Source organism: Odocoileus virginianus, chromosome 17 (genome assembly GCF_023699985.2).
Source record: "Odocoileus virginianus isolate 20LAN1187 ecotype Illinois chromosome 17, Ovbor_1.2, whole genome shotgun sequence".
In the NCBI taxonomy this organism is placed as follows: domain Eukaryota; kingdom Metazoa; phylum Chordata; class Mammalia; order Artiodactyla; family Cervidae; genus Odocoileus; species Odocoileus virginianus.
Genome location: NC_069690.1, coordinates 47,657,440 through 47,682,420, shown reverse-complemented (window position 1 = coordinate 47,682,420; position 24,981 = coordinate 47,657,440). Strand labels below are relative to the sequence as shown.

Sequence of the window (24,981 nt, the reverse complement as noted above, 5' to 3'; positions counted from 1 at the left end):
CGGGGAGAAGGCTTCAAGACTCTAGGAGGAATTGGAAACCCCGATAGAGCACGCACGGCGGGGCAAGGACACACTTCAGTAGAAGGTTCGGAGGCTCATCAGGTTCCGCGGAGGTCAGGTGAGGCGGGCTACGGCCAAGGCAGGTGAGCCGCGGGGAGCAAGCCAGGTCCGCGCTCGGGTCCCCGCCCCGCCCCGCTCGGCGCTCGACCTCCGATTGCTCAGGCCTGGTCACCAGCCCGGAGGTTGAAGGCTGAGGGTGTCGCTTCGTGTGCCCGGCCGCGCCGGCCTCGCGCTACTTCTCGCAGCACTTGTCCCGGGCTTGTGGCAGGTCCCGCATTCGGCCTAGCTTCGCGGCAGCGTGGCTAATGGCACCTCAGCGGAGGGGTGCTCCCAAGGCCCCCGAGAGCAGCGGGGCGGCGGAGCGCCGGCGCCAGAGCAGGTACCAGACAGCGCCAGGAGCGCGCGTACGGTGGTATGGGCGGGGCCTGGACGAGGGGCGGGGCCTAACAGGGGCGTGGTGTGGTGTGGCTGTGGGCGTGGCCCGGTCAGAAAAGGGTGGATCTGGTGCAGGCAGGGCCTTTCCGGGAAAGGCACTGCAGTGTGGGTGTGGCCTGGCCGTAATCGGGCGCCTAGAGGGGCGTGGTCGTCCGGAGGGCGTAGCTTGCAGAATCCTGCCCGGACCGCGCAGGAAGGGGTTGGGCGGGGTTGGGCGGAGCTGGCGGTTGGGAAACCTTCCCTGACCTCCTCTCCAGTGTGTACCGAGGACTTTCTGCCGAGACTACGCACGGGGACTGGTACTCAGAGGTCCCCATCGTCTGGTCTCCGTGTGCTTTTCTCAGGGCTGTGCACGTGATGGTTCTCCGTTGGGGGACCCGATGAATGAATAAATGATCTCATACGGTTGCCTTCGAGGGGATTCTGCCTGAAGCTTTCAGAGCCGGAGTGTATTCACTCCAGAATAAATTACCTTCTCGTCGTGCTTGCCCCATGGGCCATGGACCTTGCTCCAAACCCACTTCTGTCTTGGCAAGATTCTCAGTGTGCATTTGGGCCAGCTTACCCTGAACAGGGGTGCTTATTTTGAGGACACCTCAGGGAAGTATTGTTTCCAAATCTGGCCCAGGACGCTGTTTTTTCCCCTTTAGTCTCTACCTCTCTCTCCGTCCCTTTCTGTCTCAGCACCCGGGGTGTCCCAGGCGAAGGTGTCAACAGCTTTGTGTCCACAGTAGGATTTCAGCCCCTGCTGCTGAGATGGGCTGGCAGTCTCCCTGCCCTATTGGGGAAGAGAAATATTGGCCCCACTGGAGTTAGGGGTCCACCCTTGTGTAGTTAGAGGAGACCAGGTGGGCTAGAGGCTAGACAGCAGTTCTAGGGGTGAGGGTGGGGGGGGTCTTTATGCTCCCTGTTTAAAATGACCATGTAGTGCTTGCTTCGGCAGCACATATACTACAATTGGAACGATACAGAGAAGATTAGCATGGCCCCTGTGCAAGGATGACACGCAAATTCGTGAAGCATTCCATATTTTTTTCATGTCAATGTATGGCAAAAACCACTACAATATTGTAAAGTAATTAACCTCCAACTAATACAAATAAATGAAAAAATAAAATAAAATCAAGTCTTACTAGTGAATAGGCAAAATAAAATAAAATGACCACGTATCCACCCAATATGGTCTGACTCAGCTGTGCCCACATTGAGACTTATTTAATCGGTATTTGTGTGTTATAAAGTAAAAGTGTGAAAGTGTTAGTCGCTCAGTCATGTCCGACTCTTTGCAACCCCATGGACTGTACCCTGCAGGCTTTTTTGTTCATGGAATACTCCAGGCAAGAACACTGGAGTGGGTAGCCATGCCTTCTCCAGGGGATCTTCCCAACCCAGGGATCAAACCCTGGTCTCCTCCATTGCAGGCAGATTCTTTACCCTCTGAGCCAGCAGGGAAGCCCGTGTGTGTTTTATATATAAAGCAATTTGAAATGTGGAGGGACATATAAAAATAGAAGGCAGACTCCCTGCTTTTCAGGAATTAATCATATACTTGAAGATACGAGGTGCACCTCCTGAAAGAATGTCCGGATTGCTTTTCTCATTCCTGCCAGTCCTTCAAGCCCTACACATTTTTCTCAGTTAACAGAGTACACGGCTGCTCAGTTACACATATGAGAAAACACATACACCATCTGAACACACATAGATACACGTGTGCATGCACACACACACACACACACACACACACACACACATAGAGACATGCCTGCAACTTCTGCATAGGCGGTGTGAATCCAACAGTTAACCCAGGTGGTACAGAAAGTGCCTCGGTGTTGAATCATTTCTGTTGTACTTGCATTCCCTTCCTGGCTGGCTGGTGATTTCAGTGAAATGAGTTTGGTTCATATTTACCTTAGTTCACCCTGGTAGCTCAGCTGGTAAAGAATCCGCCTGAAATATAGGAGACTTGTGTTCGATCCCTGGGTTGGGAAAATCCCCTGGAGAGGGAAAGGCTACCCACTCCAGTATTTTGGCCTGGAGAATTCCATGGACTGTATAGTCCATGGGGTTGGAAGAGATGGACATGACTGAGCGACTTTCACTACCTTAGTTCACATTGTGTGTGAGTGTGTACCCTAGGGCCAATGCATGGGGTTGTGTCAGTTATTTTCAGATGCAGGCAATGTGATTGATGTCACAGGCTCTGTCAGGATCTCCCAGATGGTTCTCCATGGACATGGGCAAGCTGGAAGGGACCCCGACTGGCAGTTCATCTTGTCCTCAGGGGCATAGTGAGCCCTGTCTGGTCATATGGAGCAAGGGGCACATTTCCCACCATGTCTTCCTATGCTGGCAAGTGCCTTTGGATTGATGGAGAGTAGCTCTGATGATGACCAGTGTGGGAACCGTTTAAGGCTGTAACTAAGTGTGGGTGTGGCCTCTGGTCATTGTGGTCTGTGTTTTCAGCACACGCAGTTGCCTTCGGGTGACCACAGCTGTTTTCTGTTCTCAGCACCAAGAGTATCCGGGCGCCTCAGGATGTGCGCAAGAAGTGGTTGAGAGTCGCTGTCCTGGGGTCCTGCACTGCGCTCGCCGCCTGCCTGTTCTGGGGCAGCCTTGGGGGTGATGACGGCATCACTGAGGTCCTGGCTCACCGCAGCGAGATCCTGCCAGGCAGGTTCATCGAGGTGCCCTGCTCTGAGGACTATGACAGTCACCGAAGGTTTGAAGGTACGCGGTGCCGAGGTGATTCAGGAAAGAGCAGCATGTTAACATGGAATTCAGTGTGTTCAAAATGCGTCTTTTTTTACTTCGATGAATTGGTGGGAATCAGGTTGAAAGTAGTGTGGTGTGGGGTGGGGCAGGTGACCTTCCTCCCCTCCCCCACGCCCCCCAACGTTGGTTAGCTCACACCTGTTCCGGGAAGTGTGAGTGTTTCAGGCCCCACCTGTGTAGGGGCAGGCCAGGCTTCACTGTCCAGGCTATGGCCAGTGTTTTACTGAGGTGCTCCCCACCTCAGTGTGGATTCCATCTGGTGGAAGAGGTGGTTTGCTTGGAAGAATGTAGCAGAATTGGGAAAATATCAATGAGCAGGTTGAACTGAGAAAAGGCATTTTCTGTCTTAGGGGATTGTTACATTAGAAAATGTTGCAACAGGGCAACAGGAAATGTGATACCAGAGTCCGCTGTCCCATCCTGGCGCCTGCCTGCTCTGTGGAGGGCAGCAGTTTTAAAAGCCTAGCCAGAGTGAGTGGGTCTTAGAGACAGAATTTAGTTTATTTTTCTATTCAGAGCAATGCTTTGGACTTGAACCAAGAAAAAGATTGCTGAGTCATTCCACCAAGCGGCGCTGTTGTGATACGCACAAGTTGGGTTAAAGTGAATGGAGGTGTGTGGGCCCCTTGGCAAAAATGGACATGCTGAGGAACTGGGGTTCCCTTTCCCCTCTGGGGTCAGGAGTGGACAGGTTCTGTTGTGGGCATGCTGTCTCTGTCTTGGTGAGCTTTTTCCCTGTAAAGTCCCAGCTTTTGACAGAGTATATTTTTTCTGTGCTAAGTCGCTTCAGTTGTGTCCGACTCTTTGTGACCCTGTAGACTGTAAGCCCGGCAGGCTCCTCTGTCCACGGGATTCTCCAGGCAAGAATACTGGAGTGGGTTGCCATACCCTCCTCCAGGGGATCTTTCCTACCCAGGAAGTGAACCTGTGTCTCCTGCATTGCAGGCGGATTTTTTACCGCTGAGCCATTATTTCTCATACCCCTTTAATAATTTATCAACATTAAAAACAGTTGGAATTAGGCAGAGGAGGAGTTGGTGTAGATGGAGATGGGATTTCAGTTGGGAAGGTGAGAAAGATCGGGAGATGATGGTGGTGTTGGTCACACAAAAATGTGAATGTAGTTAATGCCCCTGAGCTGGCTAAAATGGTAAATTTGGGGTTTTATATATTTTTTACCAGAAAAACACAGCGTCAAAGTCTCTGGACTCCCCCCTCTGTTACCCTTCTTGCCTCCCATAGCTGACAGGGACTCTGCCTGCCCTGGACCTGTGTGTCTGGTAGGCACATCTGCATGGTTGTGTCCTGTGCCCTTGTGTATATGCACGAACATCATCAACCACTCACAACTCACTTTCTTGTCCAAATGATACTCAACGCTCATTCACAGTCAGCATGTTGTGTCGCTGCTGGATTTTCAGATTTCAGGGTTGGTGGAGTTTGAATTCTCTCTAATTGCCCGGTAGCTGGAGACCATAACCTGTATGGGAGAGAGCCGCCTTTCCTGTTGGGCTAATATGTTTTTGTTAATGTTGCACGTATACCTGGAAAAATGTGTGTTTTTGAACAGTTGTTGTGAAGCTTGGAGTGTCTCCTAGTCTACACTCCTGTGGGCAAACTGTCTTCTTGGACGTCTTGTCTCGTTCAGTTATCGGGAGCTGCGAGGCAGGGTCTCCACCTCAGTGGTGGGTCTGGTGGCCAACTCACGTGTTTGAACTGATGTCATTTGGTGCTTCTGTTGCCCCTGCATCTTCCTAGTGAATCGTTCCTATTATCAGTCTCTTCCCCTCTCATATTCATAATTCTTTTGCCTTTACGTGTATTTGTTTGTATGGTATCACTCCCCAAGCTGCTGTTTGGTTATTGTTGTTTTTGCCTTTATCGTCAACCTTTAGGGAGTAACCCTCAGAAAAAGCATTTTTGTGTTTTAATAGAACCCAAGATCTTGTATTAATAGGGTTGTATTTAGCTCCATGGAACTGAGGCACCCCTTCTCTAATAACCCCCAAGTAGAAGTTTATTTTTTCCACATGATGAGACCCAGAGAAAGTCACCCCAGGTCAGCCTGGCTCCCTATGAGCCCTTTGTGCCGAGCCCCCAGCTCTCCCCCTCAGCATGTGGTTTATGTGGTCCCAGGACACCTCCAGGCACGTTTCAGGCAGGAAGAGGGGAAGGAGGATGAAAGCTAAAGGTCAGCCAGCCCAGCGTGTCCTCAGAGTATTCCATTGGCCACATATCCTATGGTCCATCCAGCTCGAGACAGTCAGCCTGCCCTTTGCGCCAAGACACAAGGCACTTGCTGAGCTCGTCCACCTCTGGTGCTCTGCCTCATCCTGGGCCCATCCATCTGACCCTGGCCCTGTCCACCCTGACCCTGGCCACTTTACCCCTGGGCCTGTCAGGCTGATCCTGGCTGTGTCCCCTGCTGGCCCTGATCCTGTCCACCCTGACCCTGATCCCACTTTGCCTCTTTCACCCCAACCATGGCCCCATCCACCCAACCCTGACTACTTTCACCCCAACTCTGGCCCCATCCCCATCCAAGGTCCCCCATCCTCCTCCCTCTAAGCAGCTCAGTCCTGGCTGCAGGGACAGAGGGAGGCAGGGTGGGGAGCGCCTTAGAACAGCTCTGCAAAAGGATAGCAGCTACAATTGCAGGCACAGCTTTGGTCATCCAGGAGGGACTTGCCAAAGGTCTGGATCTGTGGTCAGTGATGGTTCAAGAATGTCATGGATGCCTCCTCTGGGCAGAGTGCCTGGTGCTTCCAGAGTGGCCTGCCTGGCGTGAGGCCGCCAGGAACACAGTGAAATTTATAGGGGAAATTTCACAGTGAAATTTGATGTAGGGGATGTGCATGAACTGGAAAGTCACCATTGCTTATCTGAAATTCACTCTAACCACATGGCCTGTAATTTCCAAACCTGGGCCCCTAATCCTGTGAAAGGCAAGGCCCCATCCCACAAAATTCTGTTGTCCCTGAGAAGGGGGGCCCACAGGTGAATCCTTGACAATGGTATGCTACTGTGTTGTCAGGGTTTAGCGGAGGCTGTGTGACATCCTGATTTGACTCTTTCCAGGCTGCTCCCCGAGGAAGTGTGGCCGGGGCATTAGCGATGCCGTCATCACAAGGGACGAAGCCCGGAGGATTCGCAGGTACATATATCTCTGAGCTTCTGTCCTGAACGAGTGGGAGAGTGAGGCTGGGGTAGGGAGCAGAGAATTACTACTAAAAGGAAGATTTCAAGAGATTCATTTAGAATTCCCTAAGAATTCCCCTGCATACTTCCAAGGCCAAGATGGGCTTTTCTGATTTCCAGGAGGAAAGGCTGTTGCCCTCAGTGATGTGGTTGCTGATGGAAACTTCCGGAGGTCCAGGCCCTCTCCAGGGGCAGCAGGGGAGGTGGAGGGGGTGCTCTGTTTTGGCCCATTGGGGAGGTGGGGGGGATGCTCTTCCATCAGCCATTGAGGGGCCCAGTGGACATTTGTGTAGAGACAGTGGGTTTACCCAGCGGCCCCAGGCAGTCCCTAGACAATATTTCAGTCTCCTGTCCAAAACTGATTGGGATCAGCCCTCCCACCAGCTCTCCGTAACTCATGACCAGGCAGGAAGTCTTAACTTATAAGTAGTTGGCATTGGATTCTTCCTTGTCTTTCAAAAGCAGATCTTGATGCTTTGATTTTTCCAACATGGAATTCAGACACAAGCATGTGCCTAGTGGAGCAGTGTCTAGTCTGTGTGTTGAGCTGAGTCCCAAGGGGAGACTCTCCTCCTGTTTCTAGATAACCTTGTAGGGGCCAGTTGGGTATGGGGGTGTCACTGGTATAAGGGCTGAATCCAGCCCCTAATCAGTTTCCAGGGTGGCCATGAAGCATCTGTCAGAGGCACCAGAAGCCCCTGCGTCTTCACTGATGCAGGTGGTCCTGTGAGGTCCAGCCCAGGGTACCACATGGCCTCTGCCTCCTGAGCTGGTGATTACAAAGTCTGCCTTCCAGCCTGTGATGACAGGAGAGAGACTTTCCAGCCCAGAGGAACCCATTCAACTCAGCACCAGGTCTCTGAACTAAAGATGTAAAGTAAGCCCACTTGTCCCCAAACTGGGTCATAGGCTGTTAACAAGATAGTGACAAAATATTAACATTTACTCAGCTTTAAAGTTGAGTCTTTTGGTCTAAACACACGATTCTGTCATAAACATTAAGTGGTCTGTTAACATTGTGTTAGCTGTGTGATTGGCGTGTGTCTAGAGGTATCATAGATGATGCTGTTAACTGAATTCTGACATAAGATCTTCTCCTACAGCATAGCCGAGAAGGGGTTGTCCCTGGGAGGATCCGATGGAGGGGTGAGTTGTGTGTCGTTCTTGCTTCAGTTTTCTTTTTACCCCTTTGGCTCTGCTTTCCCTCTGAGGGGAAATGAGGGTACAGGATGTTCAGGCTCCCACAGATGCAGTGTACAGACTGTGGTCCACTGAGTGAGACTGCAGGGGGTCCAGCAGTGACCCCTGAAAAATGCACCCACCCAGAACTGTGATGGGACCTTATCTGGGAAAAGGGTATTTTGCAGATGTCATTAAGTTAAGGGTCTCAAAAAAAAAAAAAAGTTAAGGGTCTCAAGATGAGACCATCCTGGATTATCAAGGTGGCCCTGCTGCTGTTGCTGCTAAGTCACTTCAGTCGTGTCCGACTCTGTGTGACCCCATAGACAGCAGCCCACCAGGCTCTGCCGTCGCTGGGATTCTCCAGGCAAGAACACTGGAGTGGGTTGCCATTTCCTTCTCCAATACATGAAAGTAAAAAGTGAAAGTGAAGTTGCTCAGTCGTGTCCGACTCCTAGCGACTCAATGGACTGCAGCCTACCAGGCTCCTCCATCCATGGGATTTTCCAGGCAAGAGTACTGCAGTGGATTGCCATTGCCTTCTCCCAAGGCAGCCCTAGATCCAATTAAAAGAGTCCTTGTAAGAGGAAGGCAGAGGGAGGTTTGAGACTGAAGAAGAGGCCATGTGAAGGCAGAGCAGAGTGGAGTGACAAATGCCACAAACCAAGGGACCCCTGGCACCACTAGAAGCCCAAAGATACAAGGAAGGATTCTCCCCTGGTGCCTTCGGAAGGAGTGGGACCCTGCTGACACCTGGATCTCAGCCTTCTGGCCTCCAGACCTTGAGACAGTGAATTCTTGCTGTTTTAAGCCTGCCATTTACAGCAACTACAGGGAACTCAGACAGGCCAGTGCAGCTCTGCAACTCATCTGCTTCCTGGGTAGCCTTGAGAGTCCATATGTGAGAGCACCTTACATTGGAGTTCCCACATGGCCCCAGTGGGGATCTCCTTGCCCAGTGTGTGGGTCCTGGGGGAACATCTGCTGTCCTCTGGGTAGTTCAGTCATTATCTCTATGACTTTTATCCTGCAGACTCTTTCCTTTTGAGTTCTAAAAATTAAGCTTCTCCTTTTATTTTGATTCAGTTCAAGGGGAATATTTATTAAAACCTACTTGTGTGTGGACTCATCTTTTACTCTCTGCTCAGCATTTACGTGAAAAGTTGTCTTGCAGGGAATCATCCAGGTTTGATATCTTTAAGGGCAGTTAACATTTTTTAAGCCCAGATTGTGTTCAAACAAACCCCCTGGGATGGTCGTTGCATCAGTGAGAAAAGGCACTCAGACAGAGGTGGGTCCGTGCTTATGCCCACTTTCCACTTAAGACATGAGGAAGGCCTCCTGGAGGCAGGATGGGCAGGGGTCAGAAACACTGGTGGTTCATTAAAGAGTGATGATTCAGCAATTCCGCTCCTGGGCATTTACCCAGGAGAACGAGAGCATCTCCCATGATAAAAACGTTGTCCACCAGTGTCACAGCTGCTTTATTTGCAGCTGAACTGGGAGCAGCCCACATGTCTGTCTCCCGGTGAGTTAGTCACAGGGAGGAGCTAGGCTGAAATCAAGTGCACCTGCATGACTCCAGGGCCTCCTGTTTTAGAAACTAACCAGCACCTCACACACCTTTGTCCAAATGTCTTGAAACCCAGCCTGTGTGCATTGTCGCCCTGACCTGGGTGTGCGAGGACAGGTCTCAGGAACTCGTGTTTAATGTTGGTGGCTTTTAGAGCTCAGTCACCTGCCAGGCAACCCTCACACCACTCTGCCAATGTCTTTTCCAGGCGTCCATCCTGGACCTGCACTCAGGGGCCTTGTCTGTTGGGAAGCACTTTGTAAATCTGTACAGGTGAGAACCTGGAGTGGGAGGGTCTGCCCATTTTTTATCTGGGGAAACCTGAGTGAGACTTGTGTGTATGGATCAGAAGGGCTTCAAGTCTTGGGAAAACCTCGACATTTGCCATCAGACTGCGGCCAAGAGAGGACTGGGAGATTAAGCTCTTCTGATTGGCTGTGTACTCGCTCACCTTGCTTTATGAAACAGTCTAGGTAGGGAAGGGGCTGAGGGATGGGGTCGGAGGGAGAGGTGAGTGGCAGGCCAGGCTCCTAAGAGCTGCCTCCTGAGGGCCAGGAGAAGCAAGAGATCTCCCAACCTTAATAAATGTCACCCTACCTGGTGGCTCATACGGTAAAGAATCTGCCTTCAGTGCAGGAGACCTGGGTTCGATCCCTGGGTTGGGAAGATCCCCTGGAGAAAGGAATGGCTATTCACTCCAGTATTCTTTCCTGGAGATCTCATGGACAGAGGAACCTGATGGACTGCAGTCCATGGGGTCAGTAAGCATTGGACATAACTGAGCAACCAGCAGTTTCACCTGCCAGGTACCGCCCTCCCACCCCCCTCCCTTTTCTCACATGGTTATTGCAGCTGCAAGATAAGAAGGACCAGCTGATTCTCAAGGACTTGCTGGTTAACTGGAGGAAAGACTGAATTTAAAGGAAATGTGTTAGTCGCTCAGTCACATCTGATTCTTTGCAACCCCATGGACCATAACCAGGCTTCTCTGTCCATTGAATTCTCCAGGCCAAGAATACTGGAGTGGGTAGCCATTCTCTTCTCCAGGGGATCTTCCCAACCCAGGGATTGAACCTGAGTCTCCTGCATGGCAGGCAGATTCTTTACCGTCTGAGCCACCAGGGAAGACCCAAAGGAAATAAGGAAACATTAATAAAATGTCTCATTTGTTAATACTCCTTATTCTTTTCTCAGATACTTTGGGGATAAAATACAAACTATCTTCTCAGAAGAGGACTTCCAGTTGTACCGGTGAGGGAAGGAACACCCGGGTCAGAGGTGGGGAAGGTAGTGGGGGCCTGGGAGTGCTGGGGTGAGTCCTGCAGAGAACTGGCACTCAGGTTTCTGGTTTTGCACATGATACCCTGTCACATGTGTGTGAACCCACGTGTGTATTTGCTCACCTTTCCTCCTTCTCCAGTTCATGTCTTTTTGTGGTGGTGTTTGATATGGGTCCCATGGACCTGTGGAGACTCCTCTTCCAGCTGCTCCGAGTGACACGTGTGTCTTCTCGGCAGGGATGTGCGGGAGAAGGTCCAGCTGGCGATTGCCCAGGCGTTTGGCATCAGTGCATCTTCGCTACACCTGACAAAGCCCACCTTCTTTTCCCGCATCAACAGCACGGAGGCCCGGACGGCTCACGACGAATATTGGCACGCGCACGTGGACAAGGTGAGTGCACTTGGGGCTTGTCCACTGAAGTGCTATCTGTTCACGTAGTTGGGGTTTTAGACGTTTCCTCTCTGGTGATGCTGTCGAGGAAATAAGACTTGTTTCTCATGTGGTGAGGTGAGAGAAGATGGTGAAACGCATGTTACGGAACAGGGAGGGCCTGATGGGGACCATCCTTTGCTACTTGTTCCCAGATGCAGAGCTGTCTCTGCCTGAGCCATGAGCTTCATCAATTGTCACCTGACCCGGCCTTGATTCAGCCTTTCTGTTGGGTGGTCTCTCCTTGGACATGTGTCCCCCCACTGCCCAGAAGGCTCCCATTTCCCCCTTTTTTGGGGGGGGAGATCTCTTGACCACTCTGGATTCCTCTTCTTTGACCTCCTGTTGTTCCCTAGACACGGTGACACCTAATCTATCAATGGTCTTCATCAGCCACAGCTGAAGCCCTCTCCCGCCTGCCCCTCAGCCCCACCCTGACCTCCTTGGCCAGCACGCCCAGCGTGGCGCCAGGGGAGAGTTGGCCACAGAAACGTCTGAGGGCTGTTGGCGGTCACCCCAGCTGCGAGTGTGCTCAGGTGACCCAGATAATCTCTGCATTGCTTGATGCTGGAACAAAGGAAGTGAAGTGAAAAATAAGCTGAGGGTTTGGGCAGAAGCTCGCAGATTGGGCTTCTGCCTGAAATTCGGTCAGACATTCGTGTGTTTATTTAATCTCGACTGTCTGAGCTTGACGGAGGAAGGAGCACTTCCCTGTGCTTAGTGAGACTGAGGAACCCAGTATTTAATTAAGCTGAACTGAAGCAGCTGTATGTGGCCAGTGGCTCATCTGAGCCAGTGTAGCTCAGGGGGTTCGAGGGGACTCAGGTTGGAAGTTTGGGCATCACCCCAAACTTCCGTGGGTGCTCCTGTGGGCTTATGGTTGATCACTGGGTTCAAACTCATCCATCCACGATCAAGCTTCCTGTTTGCTGTCACCTCACAGATTTAGCAGCCACCGACTCATTGAATAACCATTGTCTAGATGCATTATTTCATTAGGAAACCAGGGCTGAGACCTTCAGTGTAAGATCATCATAGACATTGCAGAGGGGAAAACAAAGTTCTATGGGGTTGAGGGCAAAGACAGCATGTGCAGAGGACAGACAGGTTCATGAAGCAAATGGGGAAGGGAACCTAGAGTTGGGATGGAGTCTGGGAGAATTTCCCTGCATGAAGAAAGAGCAGCCTTCCACATACTGGGAAGGGTGGGTTTAAGAGAGACAACATTGAAGGTAGCCTGGTTCTGTGATCCAACTTCGAAGGAAGAAAGATAAGGAAGATATTCTTCAGGCAGGGAAAGCAAGTCAATAGTGATGAGCAGGGTGGCCTCAGACGTGTTAGAGCTAGGAGGTCTTGTGACAGGGTGTATAGGACCTGGGTGCTTGTCATAGCCAAGGGGTCGCTCATGCATGGATGTGGCAAAAAGATGTCCTCCCATGAGGGGACTCCAGGAGTGAAGCATCTGCTCCTGGCTGTGGAGCTCTCCAGCCTCTGACTCAGGACAGCTCAGGCCCCACCAGCCTCTGCCATCCCCACCACCTGCCAGAACCTGCCTCCTTTCCAGGTCACTGTGCTCACATGAGTTTGGGGTGGTTCCTTTGCAGTATCTGAGCTGGTGGGTAGGAGAGGGTGAGGCTACTGGACACCCCCCATCCCGGTCTCTTTTAGGTTCTGTGCAGCTTAGTGGATGTGAGGTTCACTGCTGAAGCAACTCAAGGGCGCTGCCCTGAGCTGTTCCCAGGTTTAAGCCACTCTGATATTTGTTTGGTACCCTGATACCAGATAAGGGACCCCCAAATGGGGTCTTGGTGGGGGATGTGGAGGGAGCCCAGGTCAATGTAGAAAGTCCAGCTCCACAGAGAGTGCGGTACTGAATTCACCAGGTGACAGGGTCTTGATCACCTTGGCAGGCTGGTGCTCAGCAGAGGGTTTTCTGCAATTGGGAGGGCAGTGTGAGGCCTGGGTTCTGTCCTTTCCTGAGAACCAAATCCTCCCACAAGCAAATGGTGACATACCCTCATGCTTTGCCCACAGGTGACCTACGGTTCCTTTGACTACACGTCGCTACTGTACCTTTCCGACTACCTGGATGACTTTGGTGGGGGGCGGTTTGTGTTCATGGAGGAGGGGGCCAACAAGACGGTGGAGCCTAGAGCAGGTAGGACTCACAGGTGGACTCTGGGGTGCTTGACTGTGGCCTTTCCTGGGATGCTGAGTTTACAATTGATTATCTCCTATGAAAATTAATAGGGAAATATGCCAAGTGTTTTCAGTTTTCCCACCTATTCACTTTCCAGCCCCCTCCATACCCTCCTGTGCATCCAGGTTCCAATAGGTACATTCCTCTTCTGCCTCAGCATTTCATGGTGTGCTGGTCTTCTGGTGATGATTTTCTGAAAATGTTCTTATTTTCAGCTTTTTTCTAAAGGATATTTTCACTGGAGGTGAAATTCTGGATTGGTGGGTTTTTTCTTTTTTTAAAAAAAAAAACATTTTCCTTCTCCTCTGGCTCCCTTGTTGCCATCACCACAGTCACTTCCCTGTAGAAGCTGCCTCTTTGCTCTCCACCTGCAAGCTGCTCTCTAGTCTCTGGTTTCATCAGTTTGACTATGATGTGCCTCAGTGTGAATTTTTTTTTATCCCACTTGAAGTATTTATCCTGCCAAGCTTATTGGGTTAAAAGTCAAAGTTTTCATCACAGTAGGGAAAGTGTTGGTCATTATTTCTTCAAATCACCTTTTTCTGCACCAATATGAGCTCTTCCCTCCAGAGCTCCAACATGAGGGGTGGACGGTTTCCTGATGTCCCACAGGCCATGAGGAGATTGACTTTTCCTCAGTCTTTTCTCCTCTTCTTTGGCGCCTCTGTTTGCGAAGTGTGCAGAAACACTGGGGGCCCCTAGAGAACCCCCCCACTCTTGCTACAAGTCAGTGATATTTGATAACCGTGTCTGCAGGGGTGGGGGTGCACAGATGGCATGGATGGGCAAGGAGGCCATTGAACCCACTGTGCAGACTGGCCTGGCTGCTTGTCTGATGTCTCAGGTGTGATTGAAAACAGAGAAACAAAGGACAAAATGTCCTTTAACAACGTGGGCCTCAGGAAGTGGTGTGACTCTAGATTGCTCTGGAAAAGAGTGTTTCCTTCAGGTCAGGAGCAGCCTGGCTGGTCCAGAGGAGGGTCTGAGTTCTAAGTGTCCCTAGGCCCCCATGCAGAGGTTTCTGTTGTTACATGTTTCCTTTTGTTCTGCTGTTTTTGGGCAGAGCACGGTTCTTTTGTTTACAACCAGAAAACAGTGGACTCTGGGGTAGACATCTCTCCTCTTTCAAAGATTTAGCAGTCAAGTCCCTGGCAGTGACCTTTGAAGGGAAATGAAGTTGTCATGGAAATTTTTTTTAATTTAATTAATTTGTTTGTTTATTTGGCTGCATCTGGTGTTAGTAGTGGCACATGGGATCTTTCGTTGCGGCCTGCAGGCTTAGTTTCAGGTGGGACCTTAGTTCCCTTACCAGGGATTGAACCCATGTCCCCTGCATTGCAGGGTGGATTCTAACCACTGGATCACCAGGAAGTCCCTGTCATGGAACATGTGGTGCTGGGCCATGTGGTAGGAACGTGGCATCTGTGGGATCCCAGGGCTCCTTCCTAATGATTCCATTAGGGTCAGCTCCATTTGTCCTCAAAAAAAAATCTACAGTGGTATATGTGAGGCCAGTTCAATATTGAAGCACATAGACACTGGGTTCTCTGAACACAGATGGCTGGAGGACCTGCCCACTCTAAGAACTTCAGAAGCCCCCTCCTGTGTCCTGTCTTAGCTGCCCTGGGAGGGAGCTATAGGTGCTGGGTGTGTGCCTTGACCTGTTTTTCCTAATTCTCTGTTAAAACATTGCCATTACCCTCCAGGGTTTGGTTTTGTTCCATGTGTGATTAGAAATAAGATCCTCAGGTGTGTCTGGGGAGGTCACATGGCTTGTAGGGGCCTCTGGGGTGGGTGGCAGGGCCTCACTGCAATTCTAGGCTGACCCACAGAGAGGCTGTGCCCAGGCCTGGGGCATCCTTCATCCTGCAGGTTTGACTCCAAGCCCCGCCTTCCTGTATCAGTGGTTTCCCAGCCCACCAGGTTCCTTGTGTCCCTGCGTCAGCCTGAACTCAGGTCCTCTGAGGCCTGGCTATGTGTGTGACCTCGAGGTCATGCTCTGTTCTCCCCTCTCCCAGGTCGTGTATCCTTCTTCACCTCCGGGTCTGAGAACCTGCATCGGGTGGAGAAGGTCCACTGGGGCACCCGCTACGCCATCACCATTGCCTTCACCTGCAACCCCGACCATGGCATCTTGGACCCAACACTCACGTAGCCTCAGGCGGCCTGCCCAGCAGCCCTGCCCGGAAGCAGCCATGCTGGACATGCACCCCTTCCCTCCCGGTCAGCTCATTTCTACCATTTCCACTGAACAAGGTGCCTTATGAATCATCCCGAATTTTGATTTGCTAATGTTTGATCATTTTTCAACTCTGAGTAAATGGAGGGGACCAGCTTCCCCTCACAAGGATCAATGTTGACTGTGCTGTGCTGACATGGGGCCCGGGAGCTGGCAGGGCAGCCATGCCTTCCTTTCTCAGGAAGGAATCCTGTGCTTAGGGTGGAGTCCCATTTGTCAGCGGACAGAGGGTCATTCCCTGGCCACTGGAGACCGACTTAAGTGCAGACAAAGCCAAGTAGGGCCAGCAGCCTCCACTCGGGGAAGCAGAATCAGTGATCATGACACCTTGGAGAAGGTTCTGGAGGGAAGGCAGCTCCAGGGGCAGCAATAGGGGGCCTGGGAGGGCTGATGGTGCTGGATTCTGGGTGGAGGTGAGCATCTGATATTCTGGTAGCTCTGTGCAGAGCACCCCAATGCTGCCAGCCCCTGAGAGTCAGGGGCCCTGACACTGTGTTCATGCCAGGCTGGGCTCTGCTCCATCACCGGCCAGGGTCCCTGACACAAGCCTGGAGTGTGTTCCCAATGTGGCCATCCTCAGCTCACCCGGGGCCTCCTGTCCAGCTGAGGGTCTGTCTGCACAAGTTCAGGTCTTTACAACCCCCTCCTCGTCTCAGAGCCATCCATGCCTTTTACGTAAAAGTCATGGTCGGGGGAGCCAGGAATGGTAAATAGGCCAGCCGTGGGGGAGGCCTGGGCAGCACAGCCCAGGGGGAGGGTTGTGTTCAGCAGTTGGCTTCTACCAGGGTTGGCAAGGTTCCAGGGCCACCCCACAAAGCATCTGGCCTGGGGTTTGGATGCCTGCTGGGAGAAGAGTTAGTCATCCTGCCCACCCCCCCCCCCCCCCGCCTTGAGTACAAAGAGAGCCCCAGAAATGGCTATGGGGGCAGGACTCTCCGGGCGACCCTGGCCCAGGAGGAACCACGGCACCTTCTCCTCCGCCCACCCAGTGTGGACACCTGCCCCCTATGCTAGAGAAGGCTGCAGCCTTGGCCACCGCAGCCCCACAGGTTCCCCAGGCTCCGCAGCCATCAGGCTCCTCCAGGGAGGGGCAGAGTTTCTGGACCCTGGGATGAACCCTTGCAAGGCCTGTAAGGCTTCAGTGGGAGTCTGGAAGCTGGGACCCCTGGGTCTGCACCTTGGTCTTCTGGGAGTCCCTCCTGCCCACGGGCGATGAGGGGGCCAAGCTTCCACATGCAGACGATGACGTGGGGTGTGCTCCCCTCTGGATCATGACTGCAGGTTGTGGGGAGGTGGGGCCCCCACCCCCACAGGAGCCTGGATCATGGTTCCTGTTTTGAAAGGACTTTGGGCAGATCTGGGAAGGATGAAGGTCAGGCTGTGGGTGGCAGACCGGGGTGACCTTAGGGTCGTGATGCTTGGACGCACTGTCTCTAGGTTGGACCAGCGGCCTCAGTCTGTGCAGGAAAAGCTATCTCCTCTCATCCGGGTTGTCCTCTGGCTTCTCCCATTTTGGCTTTTCAGAGGTTGGTTGCCCTGGTCTCGGAATGGGATGCTGTGAACTCTGATAGGAAAGCCCAGTGTGGGCTTCTCTCTGTTCTGTAACTTTTGAGTTATTTGAGTGATGCTGTACCCTCAATTTGATGATGGGTTGACATCCCTGGGTGTCCCATGGCCCACATGGCCACTTGCTACATCTTGGGGTGGTGGTGGCAGGGCGGCTGTGGGTCTGATGGTTTAGTTGTGGTTGAAGTGTTTTGGAAATAACTAAGACACTGGGTTTTTTTGTTGTTTGTTTGTTTTTTAAGATACTGGTTTTAATTGACAGTCTTTGCTACTTATCCTATTCATACTCATCACAGAGGTTCTTGGACAAAGAAAGATTTGGGCGAAAACAAGAATGTCCTTCATTTTAAGAAAAAAAGTGTAAACCCCGGAGATGTATGCGCATGTGCTGGGTGGCCCCCAGCAGTGCTCACCTGGGGCCTCGTGAGCTCCTCAGTCCTGCAGGGAGGTCCTGACCTAGGGTGGATGTGGTCTGTTCCAGGGAGAAGTGGGGGTCCCGACATACCCTCTGCTGAGTGACTTATTTCCTATTAAAAAGTGTTAGCATCTGTTTGGATCAAAGAATGTGAGCATTGGTCTCACTGCTGGAAAGTGGGCCTTGCCACTCTGGCTCTCTTGGCGAGCCAGCCACTAGGGCCAGGCCTGAACACGGCCGAGCCTCCATGAGAGCTGAAGCCGAAACGTCAGGTCAGGAGCTGATCCAGTGGGATGGGACCTGAGCTGGCCTCCTCCCTCATGCTGAAAGTTACCTTTCCTGCCCTGCACAGGAGAAAAGGGCAAGGGATTGCAGAAGTGGCCGCAGTGTGCCAGGGAGGGCGTCCAGGGCAGGTGTGGCCCCACCAACTGTGCGAGAGTTGGGCTCAGCCAGTGCAGGGAGGGTGGGGTCGCTTGTGTCCACCTTGAGGCTGGCTTTGCCGGTCACAGCCTGGCGCCTCCCCTTTGCCAGGCCTCTGCCTTCTTACCGGGTAGGCAGGTGCAGCTGATGCCTCGCCCAGCACAGTAGTGCCTGGGCCTCAGGGCAGCCTGGGAGGAGGAGGGTCTTGGGGTTTGGGGAAGCTTGGAAGGTGCTCAGCAGCAATAGATGGCAGGACCAGGCATCAGCACAAGCAAGCGGTAAGGACGTGGCTGTGCCATCCCCATGATTTGCATGAGGCCCATGGGAAGGGGCCGCAGAGTAGGGGGTGGTGGCTTCAGGGGGTTGTTGCAGGGGCCACAGGGCTTTACTGGAGGGATAGGGGATTTACAGAAATCTCCACAGCTGTCCACCCCATCTCGGGGCTGATCCAGAGCGAAACACCAGTCTGTTTGTTCCCCTTCAAGTTACAACTGGAAGCACCTTGAAGGGTCTTGGGATCCATGCTGGTTCTCAGGTGGATCTTCTAAGCCTGGATCCACTTTGCTTCCGTGTTCTCCCCTACAACACGGTCTTCACATGAGAATTGGGACCAAGCCACCCCAGTCCCCACCAGCCCTCAGCCCCCAGGCAGCACCAACTCCCAGGCACCTTGTTGGCTTGCACTGAGGGTTTTCTCATGCAGTCTAGGGAAGTGGTCCTCACTCCCAGCCCCCTAATTGGTGGCATCTCTGCCCTGCCAGCTGGGCACTGGCTCATTTGCCTTCTGAAGTCTCATTTACCTTCGGCATCTCAGGGCCTCCCACACCTTCTAGAGGTTTTCACAGGGAGGAGAAGTGTGGGGACACTTCTGCTCATCCCTGAGACTAGGGGACCAAAGGACCTAAGACTCCAGTGACATGAGTCTGCAGTGATGCAGCATCTTCCAAAAACCAAGCCAGTCACACTAAACTCTGGGCCCTGGCAGTGCTCAGCCTGGAAAGGAGGGACTGGGGTGGAGGGGGATGGGCAGCAGGAGGGAGCAGCAAGATTTTAACCCCTAGCATGTGTACAATCTGAGACATGTTGACAAATTACAAACCAGTAAAACAGATGAGATGGAATAGCAGGTTGAGGCCAAGCAGGGGAACATACCAGTGAACCAGACATCAGTCAGACTTCAGGCTGGAGACTCCTGGTGGCCCCGGGGAAGAGGGAGACATCCAACCCATCTCGGGGTCTCCTCGGATGCACTGACATGTAAATACCAGTTTCTTATCTTGATCTTGAGTTTCAGGAGAAGTGTAGAGCCCCCATTCCTCCCTGGAAGAGACCCTTCAGGCTTCTAGCATCCCAGCGCCCCCTGCCCCCCAGTTACCCCTCTGTAACTGTTCACCCCTGGGGGCCTGAACCACCCCTGCTGGCCAGCGCACCATGCCCTGCAGAGTAGTGGGAAGGCTCTGGACCAGGGTGGATGGCCGTGCTCTGTCTCCTGCATATCTGTGGCCCCACCTTGATGTTCCTTCCATCTCAGCACCTTTGAGGTCAAGCAGATCCCAGTGGAGCTGGGGGTGCAGGTCAGTCCCTCTTCCTGAGGCCATCAGGGACACCACTCCCCTCTGCAGCTTGGGGGTCGTGGCTACTACCCTCCATCCCAGTGAACCCAGAAGGCAGGGGCTTGGAATCTTGCTGTGGCCACACACCTGGCCGGGTGCCCAGCTTGAGCCCCTTGCCCCTGCCAACTGTCCCTGGGTTTCCCAGACATGGGGGCACTTACGCATCTCCTCCCATTCCCCTTGATAATGAACAGAGAGCTGGGGGGCACTCAGGAAGGACCTCATTCCTGAAAAATTCTGGTGAACAGGGAGGAGGAGAAGGAGGGAGAGAGGAAGGGGAGGTGGGTGGATGCTGTCCAGGGTCTCTGCACACCCAGGGTGGGTCCTGGACCAAGACCTCCTTCCCAGGTAAAAGCGGGCCATGTGCTTATACCTGCTGCCCGCTCCCAGAGTCCCCAGCCCCCCAACGCCCTCCCTGCCCATCCCACGTAGCCAAACCTCCCCTTCTCCCTGCCCTGGAGGGACTCCGAGGCACTAGCAAGGTTTGTGGGGTGAGGGCGATGTGGCAGGGAGGTAGGGGCCGAGCAGTGGGTATTGTAAGGTGAGTGCAGAGAAAAAGAGAGTGAGCAGGGTGGTCAGGCAAGAAAAGGAAATTTACTGAGGGAAAAGAGAGGGTGACTGGCTCCTAAGGAGAACCAATGTTCTCCATTTCTGACGGAGTCCTATTTATACCCCACCAATGAAAAATTCACTGAAGGGATGATCATGTACCTGGAGTTCTGGAATCTGGTGATCTCACAGCTTTAAGAAGATAGGTGCCAGTGAGATAACAGGATGCCATTTGGGCAATTTGGTCAGTCTCACGGATCACTGTGATTTATTCTTTGTTTGCAAGGTCAACATAACAAGCCGTCTTATCAGTGAGACCCCGTGTGGGCCCTATCAGGTGTCCTCCTGTGCCTGTGTCTCTATGAGGACAGTGCAGGGTTGGGTTGGGGTCTCTGTTTCCTGGGGACCCCCGCCCTCCATGCCCACCAGCTCCTCAGAACCCTCGCTGAGGCCTTGCATCCAGGGTGCGTGGGTCTTGCCTCCTGGAGCTGGGCTTCAGGCACAGACCCCTCAGAGGGGGATCCGGACCCCTCAACTGGGTTCAGGACCTGCCCAGGAGACCCCAGCTGGCGCCCCAACTTCACTGTCAGCTCAGGCAGCCCTCCCACATCCCTTACAGGTGGGCACGTGGGCTCACGTTACTCCTTCAGCTCCTCCCCCGTCCCTGTAATCATTCATGCACCAGGACCACCTCCTGGCCGCGTCTCCTGGGCTTCAGCTGCCCACTGCTCAGCCTGGCATATCATGGGGCACACACGGTCCATCGTAGCTCTGCCCATCTGCTGCGGCTTGGGGAGGGCGCAGGATGAGAAGAGGAGTGGGGAACATTGGGAGACCAAGGGCAGAAATGGAGGTTCCCCATCCCCCATCAGGCCCCAGACCTGGCCTCCACTCGTCGTGGCCCTGGGGAAGAATCTTGGCACGGGGCAGTCAATTATGATGCCCAGGCAGCCTCGGTATTTCACACTGACACACAGTTTTGGGTTGAGACCAGGCTCTGGGCTTTCAATCACACTGCGGGGTGCCCCAGGCCATGAAGGGCAAAGCGGGTGGACCCACTGAGCTGATGATGGGTGCTCCTGGCTCCTGTGGGTCCCGCGTGGCCTGGTTCCTCAGCTGTGAAGTGGGAATAAAGAATATTTTGTTAAAAAAAAAAAAGATGACCCAATGGTGAGCTCGCTGAGGGGCCCTCCTGGGGGGCCAGGGAATTTGCACATGGAGGAAGGGCAGAGGGGGTGGACTGGAGTTCTTGGGCCACCGAACACCCAGCTGCCTCCTGGCTCTGATCCCGCTCAGCACTCAGGCCCACCAGGCCTCCATCTCCACAGCTCCAGGAGGGGAAAGGTGGCAGGACAGAGCCATCCAGCCTGGGGGCCTGCCCTGTGCAGCTCAGGGGATGGGGCTCTCCTCGCTTGGCCCCAGGGGAACCCCCCACCCCACCCCCTGCATAAGGTTGGTCCCTCGGCCAGCCTGGGAAAGGCAGGAGTCTGGTGCTCTTGGCTGCTGGCCGTTGGCAACCTCTCGGTCTTCCTGCTCAGAGCGTCATCTGTCTGGAATTCCAATGGAAAAACCTGCTCCTGAAGGTGGCCCCGGGGCTCTCAGATTCCCAGTTTGGTGGTCTGTGGGTGTATAGGGCCCAGGCTAGACTCTGGCCATCCCCACCCCCTACGTGGGGTGGGGGCTCCCACCTTCTGCTGGCTGAGCTCCCTCCTCTCTCTTGCCTCGTGGGTATGTAAGTGGAGGTGCCTGTGAGCTGAGGGTTTTCTCCACGCTGGAAAGGAACCCCAGCGTCCTGCCCCCCAAGCCTGGCCCTTCAGGTGGGTGTGTTCAGGTGTGGAATCAGGTGAGAGTTCAGGTCTCTGCCAACTGGCTGGGCCACCCTACCAGGTAGGGCCCCTGTCGCTGGTACTGCCTGCCCCCGAACTCTATTTGAAAAGGATGGTCTACAGAAGCAGAGATAACTCCCTGGGCAGGTGAGCAGCAGTGTCTACTGGTTGTAGGTGCAATCCAATTCCCAAAGAATGAGTTCCCGAAAAAACTAGGGGTAGCAGAAACTTTGCCTATGTGTGTTTCTTTGTTGATGAGAAATTTACACCATGTGCGGCAGTCTTGGGCATGTAACCTGGTGACTTGAGCACTTCGTGTGCTGATGCGAGAGCTGGGCTCTCTCCTCCTCCCACCCTTGGGGACCCACGGAAAATGGGAGGGAGGGACTCCCGGCACAAGTTTGTGGACTGGGACAGGCCACTCTCCTGGGTCTGAAAAAGCCCGCGGGTCAGCAACCAAATCCTGGCCAAGGTTGAGCCTCTTGGAAACTGTCCGGCCTGCGGGGCAGGAATGTGCCTGCACCTGGTAAATCCATCACCAGAGCCTCCACCACTAGGCTCCTGGATGCCCCTGCCTCCTGCGAGCTTGGCTGTGAACTCGGCTGTGAACTCATCCGCCCCTGGTTCCTTCCCCCCTCCTCCACCATCTCCAGGAAGACCGACGACAGAATATGAGAGGGCAGCAGGTCCCTAGTAGAGGGACACAGTTTGTCCACTCATACATTCATTCATTCATTCCCCAGTGGGTGCTGGCCACCACTGTCCTAGTCACAGGCCGCACAGCCTGCCTGATCACTGTCCCCACTCTTTGTTTTTGCTATAGGAACTGAGGGGAGTGGGGTGGGAAAACTCAGGGAAGAGGGTGCAGGAGCTGAGGATGGGATGGGGAGACATGCCCATAGGCCTGGCACTGATACAGTTGGGCACCTAGTCCCCATGGCCCTGTGCCCAAGGTCTTCCAGAGGAGCTTCACGTACCAACCCTAGAAAAGACCTCCCCATCCAGCCTGTACCCTATTAACCCAGATTCACGGGAGCCCTGCTGGAACAAAATCCACATTCACAAAACATTCCATTGGAGCACAGTTAGTGTCTCACAGAGGGATCCCGGCAATCTTCTACGAAAAGAAATTCATTCCCCCAGTGCAGGGTGGGGGCTGACAGTGGCCCTGGGCAGTGGTCAGGGACCCAAGTCAGTGCAGTGGTGCTTTGTAAGCTGTCAGGAGCACTGTGGCCAGCACTGAGCCTGGCCTTGGCGTTTTGGCTCCTCATCTGCAAGTCTGGAGGTTGGGTGGCTGGCATTTAAATGCCGAGACCTCATCCATCACCCTGGGTGACCTTCAGCCTGAACGCTCCTCCATCAGACAGTCGACAGCCTGCTCATCCCCACGGCTAACCACCACGGCCCCGGAGGCCTGGGCTGGACTCAGACAGCAGGTGCCCTTAGCCCCTGACATCCTGTGCTGTTGCAGAGGAGCACCCACTGCACCTCCCATCCTCCCTACTCACTTGCCATCCCGTCCTCCTCCTCTCTTCCCCCATCCCTCCCCTTTCCTCCTCCCTCCTCCCTTTTCCACACTCCCTACTGGCCCCTCTGCCCAGCAAGGCGGTGGCCCCAGGTGAGACCTCCACCTGGTTTCAGCAGCTCAGTTTGGGTCTGATGCTTGTGGAGTGGACAGGGACACTGTCACCATTTTCTGGAGTGGTGGCCCATGTCCCGCTCCCTCCCTCCCCAGTTGCATGTAAAGCCTGGTGGTCCCCTGCTCAGGACGAGCAGAGGCTGTCATCCAGGACGTCCAGTGCAGACTGTTGGGTCACTGGGGACCCTGACAATGCGGGAAGGATGCCTGAGCAGAGGCCCAGGCCCAGTGGCACCTGTGGGGGCCTGAGATTCTGCGTCAGGCAGGGAAGGGACAGGAGGCAGGCAGGGAGCAGCCCACCCCAGGGAGGGCTCTGCAGGACAAGGCCCCTCACCACAGGCCCCAGGGTTTATCAGGCCCCAACTGTGGTTGCGGTGTGTGGGGTTAAGGTCAGAGGGCCCCAGCGCCCAGGGGTGAACAATCCTTTGGGGCTTCCCTGGCTCTGTTCCCTATGACCTGCTCCCATGACATCCACACTGCCAGATCTCCAGCAAAGCCCTGTGGTCTTAAGCTCCAGATAACACAAGGCAATTTGCAGAGCGAACCCTGGGTTCAAAGCCCTCCTCCCTGCCTTTGAACTGTTGGGAAACACTCGGCACTTGGAGAAGCCCCAGCCTCCCAGCAGGATGTGAGGCCTGTGGATGTGCCTGGTCATTGTCTTCCTGGGGACAGGGGACAGGAGACCTGGTCATGGCCTTCCCCAGCTCGTGGGGATGTGGGGTAGTGACCTGTCCAGTGCCTTTCTGGGGACATGGGAAACTGGTCATAAGGGTTCAGATGACCCGTAGAACCAAGACGATCCACAGTGAAGGTGGCCATGATGATGTCCCTTTCTCCTGAGGGGTCCTGCTGCCTGCCCCTCCCTCAGTACATGTTACCAGGTGGGGATGCTCCAGGTTCCTGGGACAGAGCTGGAGGTAAGGAAGCCTGGACTTACCCCTGTTGGGAGCCAAGGTGATACGGATGGGAAGGAGGGTGCCCCTGCCCCCCACCAGCCTGCCACCACCCATTGAGCAAGGCCTAGGGCCCCAGCCCTGCAGATGCGTGACTCTGAGAGACGGTCACCATCACAGGGCCACCTGTTTCTAATCCGAGTTTACCCAGAACAGCTGCTCTTTTGTCATAAAACGGTGCCTGCCCAGAGCGAGGGCAGGGTGGGCAGGATGAAGCCAAGAGGCCAGGAGCCCTCACGCAGGGTGACTGGAGGGGCAGCAGACGCACGGCCACACGAGTGGTCACGGTGGCCCTGTTCACTTAGGGAAAAGGTGGAAGTACCTCAAATGCCCACAACCGACATGTGTTCATCCACGGGGGCACATTCAGCTCTGCCCACGCTACAAAAGGGCGTCTGTTCCCGGAACATGGTGGGTGGGGCTCCTCCAGGCACTTAAAGGTCTTCCAGTAAAAACTGAGATTTCTGGGAAAGAAGGAATTCTGCCCCAAGGCTGCAGTGTCTTCTGCCTAAGTTTCCAGCCCACAGGCCTGCTGCCCCACCCGCCAATGGATCCCAGACATGCCAGTCCCTTAATCACTATGCCTATTCCTTCAAAGAACGTTTTAATATTTATACATCTGTCTTATTGG

The 24,981-nt window shown here is 53.8% G+C and overlaps 1 protein-coding gene and 1 non-coding gene across 2 annotated transcripts; both read left to right on the top strand.

Annotated features, from left to right (window-relative positions):
- Positions 1-355: 355 nt before the first annotated feature.
- On the top strand, positions 356-15,484 carry OGFOD3 (2-oxoglutarate and iron dependent oxygenase domain containing 3). Its single transcript, XM_020907305.2, has 9 exons — positions 356-439; positions 3,008-3,225; positions 6,349-6,424; positions 7,572-7,614; positions 9,429-9,493; positions 10,415-10,471; positions 10,738-10,891; positions 12,965-13,088; positions 15,149-15,484. Exons 1-9 carry the CDS (start codon positions 366-368, stop codon positions 15,283-15,285), a joined length of 948 nt encoding a protein of 315 aa, XP_020762964.1. The 5' UTR covers positions 356-365; the 3' UTR covers positions 15,286-15,484.
- Positions 1,423-1,529, top strand: LOC139039228 (U6 spliceosomal RNA). The gene has a single exon (XR_011492551.1). It is a non-coding gene; the product is annotated as a U6 spliceosomal RNA (small nuclear RNA).
- Positions 15,485-24,981: the final 9,497 nt, after the last annotated feature.

What these genes read in the sequence shown, in the direction of transcription:
- OGFOD3 (XM_020907305.2), top strand. Translation starts at nt 366, where the DNA reads ATGGCACCTCAGCGGAGGGGTGCTCCCAAGGCCCCCGAGAGCAGCGGG. An exon ending in TGGGAGGATCCGATGGAGGG is followed by an intron (nt 7,615 to 9,428) that starts GTGAGTTGTGTG and finishes TGTCTTTTCCAG; the next exon opens with GCGTCCATCCTGGACCTGCA. An exon ending in GACGGTGGAGCCTAGAGCAG is followed by an intron (nt 13,089 to 15,148) that starts GTAGGACTCACA and finishes CCCCTCTCCCAG; the next exon opens with GTCGTGTATCCTTCTTCACC.